Genomic DNA, 15,494 nt, shown 5'->3' with positions numbered 1-15,494 from the left:
AATATCTTTTAAAAGATTTATTGTTTTATTGGCAGTCTTTCTGGAATTTATTTTTGTATATATTATATGTGATGTGAGTTAGGACCAAGGATCATTTTTTTTTCCAATATGAGTTTTCTATTTAAGCAACACTATTGAGCACTTGCTTTCCATTGCATTGGAACCTTTGACATATATTTGTTTGTCTATTTGTGCATTTTCTAATCTCTTCCATTGGCCTGTTTGTCCTTGTGCCAATAACTCAAAGTTTTAATTAAAATAGCTTCATAATAGGTTTAAATCTTTTTAAACAAAGCTTTTGGTTTCATTGCTTTTTCTTCCTTTTTAATTTCTTATTTTTTATTTCATTGCTTTCTTTTCTATTTGGCTCCACCATGTGGCATCTTCCCTGATCAGGGATTGAACCCCTACCTCCTGCACTGGGGTGTGGAGTCTTAACCACTGGACCATCAGGAAAGTCCTATTTTGTTGCTTTCTGTTCTTTATTGTTTTTTCTGTTTGGCTTTAATTTTTTGAAGTTTTTAAGATAATAGCTTAAGTCATGTAAACCTGAGATATTTCTGGCATAGATGCTTGGTGCTATTCATTTTCCTCTAAACACTGTTTTTAGCTGCATCCTACAAATTTTGGTATGACATATTTTCATTTTTATTAAATTCAAAATACTTTCTAATACCCACCCCACCTCCTTTTTTTTTTCTCTGTGCAGCCTTTGGAATCTTAGTTCCCTGACCAGGGGTTGAACGTAGGCCCTTGGCAGTAAGATCTGGAAGTCCTAACCACTGGCCCACCAGGGAACTCTGATACCCCTTTCGATACCTTGTTTGACCTATGCATTATTTAGAAGTGATATTTAGTTTACACATATCTGGAGATTTATCAGAAATTGGTTTCTCATTTAATTGTACTGTGATCAGAGATCACATTTAGATTAGAGTGTTCTGTAAATGTCAGGTCAACTTGGTTAATAGTGTTGAGGTTTTCTCTGATTTTCTTTCTTTTCATCTTTAGTGATTTCCTTTCATTTTGTTCTATCAGTTACTGAGAATGGGATGTTGAAATCTCTATTCGACTTTTTTTTTTTTTTTTTTAGGAAAATTACATCTCTTCTTTATTTTTAAATTATCCTTAATATTACTACATTAGCTGATGGAGAAAACATGTATATGCTTGAATGTGAAAGATGGGGTTAGACAATGTAGATGGAGTGTAGGACCGCCAGCTCCTGAGTGAGACTGTTGGTATCAGTGTTCGAAAAGTTTCGTTTGCGGTCTTTTTTCTACCATGAGAGACTAAGCAGAATCCTTTTTTATTATTCAGTTGATTTAAACTAAAAAATAAATAAAACAAAATGCCCTAAAACATAGCTTATCTGTTTTTCCTCCCATATACCTCTGTCTCTGGCATCAACCAATCAAGTCTTTTGTTAAAGATTCCACGTACAAGGAGAGGTCATATGGCATTTATTTCTCTGACTTAATTTCATTTAGCATAATGCCCTTGATGTCCCTCCATGTTATCACGAATGACAGGATTTTTGTTTTTGTGGCTGAATAATATTCTATTATGTACATCTCCTGCAATTTCTTTACCCATTCATCTGTGTGTAGGCACTGAGGTTACTTCCACATCTTGGCTATTGTGAGTTGATGTAGTGAACCTGGTGATGCTGATATCTCTTTGAGACGGTGATTTCATTTCCATTGATTGTATGTCCCCAGAGGTGAGACTGCTGGGTCATGTGGTAATTCTGTTCTATTTTTAATTTTTTGAACTGTTTAGACTGTTTCCCAAGTGTCTGCTCCAGTTTACGTTCCCATCAACAGTGTACAAGGGTTCCCTTTTGTCTACAGCCTCACCAGCCCTTGTTATTTCTTTTTGATAGTAGGTATTCCAACAGGTTGAAGGTGACATCTTACTGTAGTTTTTATTTTTGTGTTGTTTCATTTTTTGGCTGCGCCCTGCAGCATGTGGGATCTTAATTCCCCGACCAGGGATCAAACCCATGCCCCTGTATTGGGAGCATGGAATCTTAACCACTGGACCACCAGGAAAGCCCTCTAATTCTTCAAACATTTTGTATAATTCACCAGTGAATCTATCTGGTCCTGAATTTTTTCTTTGTGGAAAGTTTTTGCTCTTTTGTTGTTTTAATAAATTAACGTGAATTTTATTTGTAAAATTTCTTGTTGCTCTGAGATTACAGACAGGCCTAAAGTCTTAGGAAATCAGGTTCAGAATTTTACTGCTGTGTACGTGGGGCTATTAGTAGCATCTTAATGCCTGTACTTATATTGTGATTTCACACATATTATTTCTCTTAACCATGGGAGATAGAGGAGCCAGCTATGTCTCATTTCACCAGTGAAAAAATTTAAAGAAGGAAGGAAACAACACTTACTGAGGAATGCTGTAGGTACAACCTCTTGTCGCTGCTGGTAAATGGTAGGACCTGGCCTTTCTCTTCCTAGTTTGGTAATCTTCCTCAGCAACTAGGTTTGAAGAATGTACTTGCATGCTCCATCCTGTTGGACTCTTTGCAACCCCGTGGACTATAGCCTGCCAGGCTCCTCTGCCCAGGGGATTATCCTGGCAAAAATACTGGAGTGGGTTGCCATTTCCTACTCTAGGGGATCTTCCCAACCCAGGGATCGAATCCAAGTCTTCTGCATTGGCAGGTGGATTCTTTACCGAGCCACCTGGGAAGCCCCTTGAAGTATTACTCTCAAGCTGTCTTAGAGTGGAAGGCACCTTGAAGACTATCTAGTTTAGGACCATACCAAGGATGGTCTGTGAACCTGTACTAGTCTGCAAACTGCCCGTTATGGGGCCACAGCAAGATAAATTTGAAAGTTATGAATAAGCTCTGAAAACTTTTATCATGACATAACATGCCTCTACATCCAGGTGCAGCTTCCCATGGTTAACCTGAGAACCATTCATTCAGTCCATTTTCTGTGCAATAATAGAGTCTTTTTAAATAACAGTGTTGGCAGTTGATTAGTCACCCTATCTTTATTTTCCCTTAAAGACTTAGCTGTTTCTCTCCTCTTTCTATTATGACACTTCCATTCTCTTAGTTATGCAGATTCAAAGTCATTATTGACTTTCTTATCCTTCATGCCCAGTCACCGAATTCTTTTATGATAATGGCCCTTATGTGTCTTGTTCTTTCTATTATCTCTGTGGTGTTTTACTTTTAGTGACTCCCAGTTGTTAGCTGTTGACTTTGAAATCTGTATCTCTTCCCTAAAAGTGCTCAAGTTTATAATTTCCAACGGGTTTTCTACCACTCCCTTCGATGGCTCCACTGCGTTTTAAATTACGTAGGTCTAAAATGGAATTTGAGCTTCTCAGGTGGCTCAGTGGTAAAGAACCCTTCTGCCAATGCAGGAGATACGGGACATGGGGGTTCACTCGTGGATTCGGGAAGATCTGGAGAAGGAAATGGCAACACACTCTATTATTGCATGTGTGCTAAGTCACTTCAGTCGTGTCTGACTCTTTGTGATCCTATGCGAACTATATAGCCCACCAGGCTGCTCTGTCCATGGGATTCTCCAGGCAAGAATACTGGAGAATCTTGTGGGTTGCCACACCCTCCTCCAAGGGATCTCCCCAACCCAGGGATCGAACCTGAGTCTCTTACGTCTCCTGCATTGGCAGGAGGGCTCTTTACAGTTAGCTCTACCTGGGAAGCCCTCCAGTATTCTTGTCATGGACAGATGAGCCTGGTGGGCTGTAGTCTGTGGGGTTGCAAAGAGACGGACTTGACTGTGCATGTATGCACGCAAAATGGAATTTATTTCCTACCCCAGATTTTCTCTTGCTGCTGTTTCCTGGTCTTTGCCAGTGGAACTGCTGGGTGATAATTGTCCCTTTGGCTTCTTCCTTGCCAAGCTGACACGTCTTTAATACTTGCCCAGCTGCCATCTTGGTGTGGGGTCTTTGTTATTTCTTACCTGGAGGTGTTTTTTTTTTGTTTTTTTTGTTTTTTAAATTTTATTTGTTTATTGGCTGTGCCGAGTCACAGCCAATTGATGCTGCCAGAACTCTTTCTTGCCTGGAAATCCCATGGACAGAGGAGCCTGGTGTGCTGCAGTCCATAGGATCGCTAAGAGTTGGGCACGACTGAGTGACTTCACTTTCACTTTCACTTTCATGCATTGGAGAAGGAAATGGCAACCCAGTCCAGTGTTCTTGCCTGGAGAATCCCAGGGACGGGGGAGCCGGGTGGGCCTCCGTCTATGGGGTCGCACAGAGTCAGACACGACTGAAGCGACTTAGCAGCAGCAGCAGCAGGGCTTTTCTCTAGCTGTGGTGAGCAGGCACTACTCTTCATTGCACTGTAGAGAACTCTTGTAGGTTCTCGGTGCACAGGGGCAGTAGTCATGGCGCGTTTTCTTAGTAGTTGCAGTTCGCGGGCTCTGGAGCACAGGCTCAATAGTTCTGGCACACAAGCTTAGTTGCTGAGAGGCAGGTGGGATCTTCCTGGACCAGGGATCACATCCATGTCCCCTGTATTAGCAGGTGGATTCTTTACCACTGAGCCACCAGGGAAGCCCTTCCCTGGGGTTTTATAATAACTTCTTCTTTACTTTTTTCTTCTGTCTCTTTCTCCGTTTATATCTGCCCATGTGTAGTCTTTCTCATGCACAGCTCAGTTATTGTTAGCTGTATTCCTAATAATCTACAGAGTTCTTCGTTGCCTGTGGAATACAGGTTAAATTCTCTAATCTGGCCTTTATGTTTGGCCTTACCCATCAGTACTCTCCATACCCTGCTCCTTAGCTCACCTAAGCTCTTCAGTCCTTGCTGTTCCCCATCCTGTCCATCTCTGTTTCTTGGCATATTGCTTTATCCTTGTGAGATCCCTTTCTTTTCTCATCTTCAAATTCCACCTTTTCTTCAAGGTTCTGTTCTGTTGTCATCTCCTCTACAAAGCCTTTCATCCTGGAGTCTTTTCAGTAGGCGTTAAAAGCATTTTATCTGTACCTCTCCTATGTTACTTGTTGTTTTCTATCTCACATTAAACATACTAACAGCATTTACTGGCCCTACCAGAACTCTCAAGTGGAGACCTGCTGTGAGACTTAGGGAGCAATTAAAAGAGTCCTGTGTTTTATGCCATGGAAGTTCTGGGTCAGTAGATCTAGGGTGGGTTTCCCAGGTGGCGCTAGTGATAAAGAATCCTCCTGCCAGTGCAAGAGACATAAGAGACAGGGGTTTAATCTCTGGGTCCAGAAGATCCTCTGGAGGAGGGATAGCAACCCACTCCAGTATTCTTGCTCAGAAAACCCCATGGATGGAGAGAGGAGTCTGGCGGGTTACAGTCCATAGGGATGCAAAGAATTGGACATGACTGAAATGACTTAGCACACATGCACGGATATCTAGGGTAGGTCTTGGGAAATTTGAAATTTTAATAGCTCCTAGCTTTTCACAAAGCATGACAGACATAGAGCAAATGTTGAATGTCAAATAGAGGAAGAGATTGAAGTGAGATCCTTTAGTTGGTATATCTGTAGTAAAAACTGTGCTGAGGAAAACATGACTTAGGACATATACTAAACAGAAGTTTACAGTGTAGTTGGTTATGAGCTATTTTGAAGGAAAGAGGAGTGATACCACTCAAGAAGAGAAGAGAAACCGAGCAGGATTTACTGCAAATTAGTAAGATACTATATATCATTTGGAGTTCACGCGTGTGTTGTTTATGTTATAATATAAGAGAAGGAAGGTAATATATAACACAGGTTGGTTTTTCCAGTCTTATGTGCATTATTCCTAATAGTAAAAAAGAAAAAAGAATGAGGTCACATTTGTTCCCTAGGAAAATGACTTTGTTAACTTCCCTGTTGGTGAAGTGAAGTGAAGTCACTCAGTCCTGTCCGACTCTTTGCAACCCATAGATTGCACCCAACCAGGCTCCTCCGTCCATGGGATTTTCCAGGCAAGAGTACTGGAGTGGGTTGCCATTGCCTTCTCCCTGGTGGTAGACAGGTAGACATTGCTAACTAACCACTGAACTGTTTCTTTTTGAGCCTGATGTGCTCTCAGCATCCTTTTCAACATAGTGCTCCAGCCAGGGCCACCCATCAATCAGTATTAGCCTAGAGACAAAAAGTGCTCAGTCGAGTCTGACCCTTTGCATCCCCATGGACTCTAGCCCACCAGACTCCTCTATCCTCCAGTGGATATTCCTGACCCAGGGATTGAACCCACATTGCTGGCGTCTCCTGCATTTGCAAGCGGATTCTTTAGGGAATCCAAAGACAGAAAAGCCTCTGTAATTCCCTGGGATGTGAAATGTTTAGGATATTTCCTTAGTTTGAACAGATGCTGTAGAATGATTGTGATCCCTACAATCAAAATTCCTTTAGTGCTTAGCAAAAGAAGGTAGTTAAAAACCAGTGCATATGAAAGGGCAGCTCTTAGATGTATTCACTGCTCCATTTCTGGTATGACCTATCTTTTATGAAATTATGCTGAGTGTTTCATCATAACCTTCATGTCATTTATTCAGACTTTCTAGTAAATAGAAGTAAAGAAATTATTTTCTTCCCCCAGATACCTCTTCACTTAAAATTTAGAAGACACAGATAAATGGAATGTCTCAATTATGACAGATTAAGAAGTTTAAGCCTCTTAGAGCATTGGATTGTCTCTACTGCCCACTTAGTGTTAAAACACTATACTCGTTTTCAGCTGCTCTACTGAATTCTGTTCCTCTCGTTTCATCGTGTGTGTTCATGAGCCACCAGTTTCAGCCCTGTACATCCAGCCCCATTTCCTCGACCTGCACCTCCCATGTAATCAAGTTTTTTGCTTCTCTCCCTGCGCTTTCTAGGTCGGATGATGATGACACGGAGAGTAGGAGCTCCAGGGTGACCCAACTTTGCACTTACTTTCAGCAGAAATATAAGCACCTCTGCCGCCTGGAGCGGGCAGACTCTCGTCAAAAGAAATGCCGGCACACGTTGAGGAAGGCCTTGCTGCAGGCGGCTAGTAGAGAACCAGAGTGTGCTGGCCAGCTGATCCAGGAACTGCAGAGAGCTACACGCAGTCGAGCCAGGTCAGAGCTCCACACAGCCACCTGTTTTCTAAGAACTCACCTTGTCTTGTTTTCTCTATTTTTTGAGAGGATAGTCAAGACACAGAGAGTGGTGGACATATTATCCTGAAGTACTTAAGCCCTGTATTTTGGTTTTGTTGCTCAAAGTTCTACAGCGATGGCAAAATAATCCTGCCACAGCTGACCGTAAAAAAAAAAAAGTATTACTAGAATTTTGCTGGAGTTCGATTAGAATTTTAGTAGAGGATTTGAGAATGCTACCTGTCTTTAAAAAATACAATGCTTAAAACATTTCTTGTTAAGTAATTTCTTGTAAAAGCAATACTTATAGTTTTTTTTTTAACTACCAAAGTGGTGTTTTATGTTTTTGACTTTAATAATAAGCTTTTTCTTATATGAGCATTTCCATTACATTTTCTGGTAATATATACATTATCCCAAATATCATACTCAGAATGTTTTATTACATTGGATTTCTTTGGGGGGAAAAAAATCCCTTCTGTTTATAATGAAGATATTTGCTTATTGTGAAAGTTTGAAAAATATGGAAAATAGCAGAAAATCTCCATAATATCACCATTCACAAAACAGAACGAGCACTATGAATATTTTTATTCTTTTTCCTTCTAGTCTTTTTCTCTATGTGTGTGTGTGCAAATAAACATTATATATGTAAAACATTTTGGGGTTTATATACCTGTATATTACCAGAATTATCTCAAGATGATGGGATTATTGATGAAGTTTAAAAACATTTGTAGTTTGTGTGTTTTAATTTTTCATGGACGATCATGAGTCATTTGAGGGAAAAGGGGTTTAAAACAAGCTGAAAACTAAAAATTAACCTTTGCTTTGTAGCTATTGATCAAATTCCTTACATAACGATACTATACTTTTTGAAATTTCATTTTCACTTTGTGTATTTTGATTTTCATTGTATTTGCTTTAACAAAGTAACCTATTTTCCAGTTGAGTATCTCAAAAAATAATATGCCCTTAAGAATTTTCTGCTTCTTGGCATATTTGGAGTGGTTTGAAACTATTTATGGGTATCTGACATACCGCCATAGTGACTGCAGCCTGCAGTATTTCCTCTCGCTTTTAGAACTCTCAGCCTCCTCTCATGGAGGTAGTGTCTGCACGAGAAGGTATTTAGGGCTTAACTTACTTCTTACGTGGTCAGAGACTTGTTTTTCTCAGAGGAACATTCCCAGATTCCCCTGACTATGTTTGATCTCCTAATACATACGCTCTTGTGATCTGTACTCTGCTTCACTGTAGAATTTTATACTTATTAATGTCTCTCTGTCATACCAGACGAGGGCAGGGACAATGTATATTTTGTTTTTAATCTCCAGTGTTGATGAATGAATGAATAGAATTGAACAAGTGAGGGTCTGTTTTCTATTTGTCAAAAGAACTCACTCATTTTGATACACGTTTTAAAATAAAGATATCTAACATTTATATGATATAATGCTTTCAGGTGTGTAATTTCAGTAGGAATTTTAGTTCTGTCCAGCATGAAGCAATCTAGATGTAGATCGTTGTGTATATTGGGTCTCATATATTGTACAACTCTGTCAAAGATGTGACGTGTAAAGAGACTATACTGTGAGTTCGGGACAATTCGCTATCTGTATGGAAACTGTACTTAGCTATGATTTTTAACTGGCAGAATCGACCCCTTCTTATCATCTCCCAAACCACCTTTAGTGATGTTTTTCAGAAAATTTCATGATAACCATGTGTTGCAAGACAGACACCAAGATGAACTCAAATTACAGATCTCAAATTTATGTGATATCATCTATGTTCCCCATGATTAATAAAATGCTTTATTGCTCACTACATTGCTGATAATCATATGCCAGTGTGCCATAATCATTCCTTGGTGATTAGTTCCTTACTGCTTTACATTACATATAAGGTCTTCAAAAATCAACTCAGTTGACTAACTTCCTCTGTATTTTTGTTATCAGAGGCCTAGTTCCACAGAAAACATTTAAAAAGTTGCTGTTAAATAGTTTAGAAATTGAAACTATAATGGCTACCTTCTAATAGGTATTCTTAAAATATGGTTTAGATATAAACTAAACATTAAAATATTCTTTATCTAGTAACTTTGTCATTTATGTGTGAGCATGTAGAATAAACCATTGAAATAGCTTAACATTTATAAACCTGAGTCTCAATATCTTATAGCCCACAATTCTGCAGAAAGGTAGTATTGTTTGTGTGGAGTCTTCTTTTTTAACAGGGGATCCAGTAGAGCATATAAACTGGAAGCCCACAGTAAATATTTTCATGTTAACAGCATCAAAATCCTTGTTTTGTTGGGATTATTCTCTATGGGGATATTGAAATCCTGACTTTGGGTTTATTTTAAGAGATAGATTGGTGAGCTAGAACATAATGATGATTCTAAAATTGAAGCCAATGGTTTACTTTGAAGTTTAGGATAAAGTAAGTGAGGGCTGTGTTGTACCACTAGGCCTGGCAGATGGTTGAGTAAATTACTAAAGAGTTCAATGAAAGTTATCCCTTCAAATTAGGGAGCTACCTTCTATTTAAATCCAGACCAAGAGAAATTGGGCTTAGCTGCCAAAATAGTAAAGCTTCAATTTTTGGAAATTGTGAGCTTAATGACCTACTTCCTCACTCGTGATCCTGACAAACCTAGTAGAACTCTTAATTAAAGCAGCTTCTAAGGCAGTGCCTTTTTACATTCACTATATGAAAGTTACAGTTGTAATAGAAATATTATATGGAACTTAGATTCTATATGACCTTTTCTAATTAATGTATATCATCTCACTTAAATCCTTAGAAGGATACTAGAAACAAACAATTCAAAAGATTTTTCAATTTTTGATGCCTGACTGGTGACTCAGTGCACCAAGTAGATTCTTTTTCCATACTCAGGCACATGTAAAGGCCTAATAGTTTATGATATTTGATAGAATTACATAGATAGCATAGTTTTTATACTTCCAAGAATTAAAATTTTTTAAAAATTTAATGTTTGTATGAAACTATGGAAGGATTACAAACTAATAAAATGAACATATATTAATTAATAGAGCGAGTAGAAGCTGGCAAATTGAGACAGGGGTGGAAAGGAGATTCTTCATTGCTTAGCTTTCTGTTCCGGCATCCCATTCCTCATGTATTAGGTTCATTATTTTGCAGATGTATTGTTTAGAAGCTTTCTGAGGCCAAAATCTAACAACGTTGATAATAGTGGTGACTGACAACCATTGATTCTTTACCATGTACCATACTCTATACTGCATGTGGTGTTTTAGATGTGTCTTTTGCTGCTTGCCTGTCAGCTAGAGGACTCTTTATCTGCACTCCACAGGTGAGGAAGTTGAGACTTAAGCAAGGCAGTAACTTGCCCCAGATCACAGAGCTAGTAAGAGGTAGAGCCAAAATTCAGAACCAGGTCTCATCTGATCTAGTCTCGTGGTCTTCACTATTTTCTACTGCTTCCTTGTGAAGTAAAAGAAACCAAAATATCACTTTAAAAAAAGCCAAACAAAACCCCAAAATAGATAGACATAGCTGAGGCCAAATTATAATGTAATTATTTGTTTTGTCAATTGGGAAAATATTACAACTGGTCATTATAATTCAGACTTGCATATTAATTAATGAATCTAGGTAGTTAAAAGTGTGAATGTTATAAAATAGTAACATTATGGAATAATTGCCCTCGATTCTTAAAGCATTTTAAAAAATTCTTATGTTTTTCATTCCTTAGCATAAGTCGGACCACGTTGAAGGAGATGGAAGCTGCAGCGTGCAGTGGGACCGTGAAGGGCGAACAGTGCACCAACAAAGCCCTTCCGTTCACCAGACATTGCTTCCAACGTATCCTCCTAACTAACCTGAGGGCACATTGGAAAGTACTGACTCGTTGGGTGATATATTTCATTCTTAGGTCAAGTGAATGATTTTTGAAATCATAGCTGTTTAGTATTTAAAATAGTTTTTTTATTACTTCTGATTTTCTTGGTGTTTACTCAAAGTTTCTTGCATTTGTTTTGCTCAAAAACTGAATAGCTTTTTTTTTCTGCTTGCTGCTGCTGCTGCTAAGTCGCTTCAGTCATGTCCGACTCTGTGCGACCCCATAGACAGCAGCCCACCAGGCTCCCCGTCCCTGGGGTTCTCCAGGCAAAAACACTGGAATGGGTTGCCATTTCCTTCTCCAAAGCATGAAAGTGAAAAGTGAAAGTGAAGTCGCACAGTTGTGTCCGGCTCTTAGCGACCCCATGGACTGCAGCCAACCAGGCTCCTCTGTCCATGGGATTTTCCAGGCAAGAGTACTGGAGTGGGGTGCCATTGCCTTCTCTGTTTTTCTGCTTATGTCATTATAATTCTGTATTCAGCAATTATATCAAAATGAGCAAAATGGACAGCAAGTAGTAAGTTCTTCCAATGGCTGTCATTTAAATAAATTTTTTAAAAAATAGGATTCTGGTCCTTCCAGTAGTTGTAGGTAGTTTGTAAGAGATAACCATGACACTCATTGACAGGAAAATCAAACCCCATTATTCAAAAACCGTGTCTTTAGTCTTCCAAGAAAGTTAAACAGTTTTACAGTTTTTTGTGTTTTTTTTTTATTGTGGGATTAATTTGCTCTTTTTATTGAGTATATTGCTGATCTGAAATGTATGAAAGATAACAAACATCACTAACTAGGAAAGACAATATCATAAGACAATATACATGAGGAAAACCTATGTTAAGGAACTTCAGGGTGATCATGAAATTTTATTACTTTCACTTCTATTAAACATTTAAAGTTGAGTAGGATTTTAAAAATTAATATAGTAGCAATTACTTTTCTTTACTATCTTTCTGAGTTTTTCCTTCCTTTCTCTTGGTATTGTATTTTCACAGCTTTTTCAGCAACAGTTTCTGTGCAGTAAAGGTTTTTTTCCTGTATGCTTAATTGTAAAAGCATAAAGGAATAAATGAAAGATATTCCCTTAATAGATATAAAGTATATCTGTGGAAATATATAGTGGCTAAAAGTATCAATGCTTAAAAATGATGATGACAAAAAGCTGGTGTTCCACTTTTAATAGTACAGGTTTAATTTTAAAGAAATTTTTCATAGGTTAGAAGTTTGAGTTTGGTATTGGAAATGTGAAGTGAAAAATTCAAATATGGATAGATGAGTTTTTTTGTAATTAAATCTGTAACTGTTTATTCTTGATTAGTATCTTAGGCAGAAATTTTCCTTAAAAGAAAGTTTTGTTGTTGTTTAAACCATCATAGTGTAACTTTTAGGAGTTAGTATGTTAGGAAGGAAATGACCCTGCTTCTCTAAATAACAGAAATCAGAATGGTCATAAGCGAGACTCATGTTAGGAACTCATTAGCAAAATAGACTCCTTTAGAAGTATCTTCTGATAATTGAAGATGATAAATTCAACTGTTACCATTTTCTGTAATAGTAGTTGGGTTGGTTCTTTAGCTTTTGTAGAAAACAAAATTTATGATTACTAAGCACAAGTAACTGAAGAAATACATTTTATATAGAAATTGAAAAATTAAATTGTTTCAGTGTATTTTATTCTTAACTTAAGAAAACCCCAGATATCCTTTTAAACCGCTCTCAGCAACTCTTCTCAAGTTGCACAGCCAAGTTCGCAGATGGACAGCAGTGTTCTGTGCCCGTCTTTGACATTACACACCAGACACCTCTGTGTGAAGAACATGCCAAAAAGATGGTAAGTTCAGATTTTATTTTCTGCAACATAGGCTTTCAAGGTTTTTTTTTTTTTCATATTGGTATTTTAAACATTTTATTGAAATATATTTGACATGATGATGTGTTGATTTTTTTTTTCTCTATAGTAAAGTGACTCAGTTATACATGTATATACATTCTTTTTCATATTCTTTTCCATTATGGTTTGTCACAAGATATTGAATATAGTTCCCTGTGCTATACAATAGGACCTTGTTGTTTATCCATCTTATATATAATAGTTTGAGGCTTTAAATGGTTTGATAGCTATCCACAGTAGGAAATATTTTGTGACTTGGTACAAACGATGTGTGTATATATATCACTGAAACAAGTTTTGTGAAGCTCTTTTAGTACCTCATATTTTGTAGTCTGTTGTATTTCACTAAAAAAAAAAATGTTGATAATAAACTATTAATTTTATACCCTCATTACAAAAGAAACTAGAAAATATTTAGTAGTTACTTAGATATGGTCATTTTGCTTATTATCTATACCTTAGTCTATACTTCTTAAGATACATTTTCTTACACTTAAGCAGAGTTTCCAAGATCTTTCTTGCCTCATTTCTCTAGGTTTTTGCTTTACTTGTATATAACTCTGTGAATGTCTTGCTTGTCTGGTGAAATTTCAGCCAAAAGCCAAACCCTATTATAATCCCATTGAATTTAATTATTGCTTTAGTTAGTGCTGGTAGCATAAGCCCTAATTAATGCAGAATAATTGAGAGGAGAGACAAGTCTCAATCAGTGAACTGTCTGAATTATATAATCACTTAAGATAAAGGCAGTTCCCCATGAGACCACTCCTGAGTTCTGCTGTTTGCAAAGGATTGTGCTAGGTGCCTGTGTGCTAAAAAACTGAGTAAGACAGCCTTTACTTGCTATGAACATATTTCAGTTTGCAGGGCTGCGACAGGGTCACCCAGTGGCTGCTGCACAGGGCTTCGTATTGTAACACCGTGGTCTTGGCATGGCCACTAGCTAAGTGCATATCGAGAATTTTTTAGACCTCATTCTTTTTAGACCTCAGCTGTCATATATTAAGTTTACTGGCTGCTTCTTCCTGAATGTCTTTTGGTTTTTAGATTTACGTTATTGACCATATATTTTGAAATGTTGTATACTAAAATTATGCATACAAATGTTGAGTAATTATTTTAACGTTTAAAATAAAGACATTTTTGTTAGCTCATTGAGGCTTTATCATGGTTAAAGAATGACTTTCATATGTTTTTTGAACCACTTTTGGGGACCTTCATTTGTGGTCTCATGGACCCTTGGTAACACAGGCTCTGTAGCTTTCAAACCACTGAAGTAAATGATCACCATTCTAGCATACTTCTAATAAGACTAGGAAAATATTGTTAAAAAGCGGGGGTCTATACTTCAGGATCTGCTTTATTGATTCAGTGAGTTGATCAGTATAACAATTATGTGAATACTTCTAAAGAAATTGAAAGCAGTTCATTCTTTTCAGCTGGTTAAATATTCTACTTAGACAAATTCAGCTGGGCAAACATAAGGTTGAATTAGTATAATAAACTTAGTCATAAAATAATATTTATTATATAATAAAAAATATAGTGTAAATAAAATTATATTAATCAGGTTTTTTAAAGGTATTTTCAATGCAAAGTTTTTACAGTGATACAAATGATACAAATGGTTTTCTCTGTGGAGGCAGTTGTAGAATCTGACACTGGTTTGAGCTATTTTTAAGTGGAAAATTACATAAGAGAGTATAGCAACACTTGTATTCCATCAGTGCGCCAGTGAGAGAATCTCGATGGTAAAAACCATGCTAATCTCATGGCTCTACTTTCCAACTATACGCCATCATTTTTCCCTACATTATTGTAAAAGTCTCGTAATTAGGCTCCCTTCCTCGTGCCATGCCTCCTGCACCCACATGTGCTGCTTGCATATCAGTCGGTGTAGACCGTGTACATGGGTCCCACTGTCTTTGAATTACATATAATAAAGTTCTCTCTTTTCATTGTACAGTTCTGTGAATGTTGACAGTGCATACAGTTGCATAAACACACCACAATCAAGATACACAATAGTTCATCACCCCCTCAAAAGTCACTAGTGCTGCCTTCTGTAGTCAGCCCTTTTTCATCCTCACTGATCTACTTCTGTCTCTGTTTACATTTTCCAGTGTCTTATAAATGGAATCGTTCAGTATGTAGCCTTTAGAGCAGGCCTTTCAGAAAATAGATCTGATCGTTTTAGTTCCCTGCTCAAAACCTTCCATTGGCTTCACATCGCATCTAGAATCCAGTTCAAAATTCTTAATCGTGCCTGTGAGGCACTTCCTCATCTGGCCCTAGCAACCTCTCCAGCTTCATCTTACACCCTCTCCTCACCTCTAGAGCTCCAGCAACACTGGCCTTCTTGCTCTTTCTTAAACGCTTTACGTATGCCTCCATCTCGAGAAGCGCGTGGCAACCCACTCCAGTCTTCATGCCTCCTTTTGCCATGGCAGAGGAGCCTGGCAGGCTATAGTCCAGGGGGGTCTCAAAGAGTCAGACATGACTGAGCAACTCAGCACAGCACAGCACGGCACAGCCCCACATCTCAGGGGCTTTGTACTTGTTTTTGTCTTTTCCTGGAATGTTCTTTCCCCAAATTCTCCATGTCTCACTCCTTC

The 15,494-nt window shown here is 37.9% G+C and overlaps 1 protein-coding gene across 10 annotated transcripts in view; it reads left to right on the top strand.

Moving 5' to 3' along the window:
* The window catches only part of INO80D (INO80 complex subunit D), a 68,303-nt gene that overhangs the window by 34,556 nt on the left and 18,253 nt on the right, over positions 1 to 15,494 (top strand). For all 10 annotated transcript variants that reach the window (XM_042244079.1, XM_060410284.1, XM_042244077.1 and 7 more), the window contains 3 exons: positions 6,851 to 7,075; positions 10,842 to 10,951; positions 12,686 to 12,819. In XM_042244079.1, coding sequence (XP_042100013.1) covers positions 6,851 to 7,075; positions 10,842 to 10,951; positions 12,686 to 12,819 — 469 coding nt within the window. The remainder of the gene's footprint in view (positions 1 to 6,850; positions 7,076 to 10,841; positions 10,952 to 12,685; positions 12,820 to 15,494) is intronic.

The sequence above is a fragment of the Ovis aries genome, chromosome 2 (genome assembly GCF_016772045.2).
Source record: "Ovis aries strain OAR_USU_Benz2616 breed Rambouillet chromosome 2, ARS-UI_Ramb_v3.0, whole genome shotgun sequence".
Lineage (NCBI taxonomy): Eukaryota > Metazoa > Chordata > Mammalia > Artiodactyla > Bovidae > Ovis > Ovis aries.
Note: the sequence above shows the minus strand (reverse complement) of the source record. Positions and strands in the feature narration are given on the sequence as shown.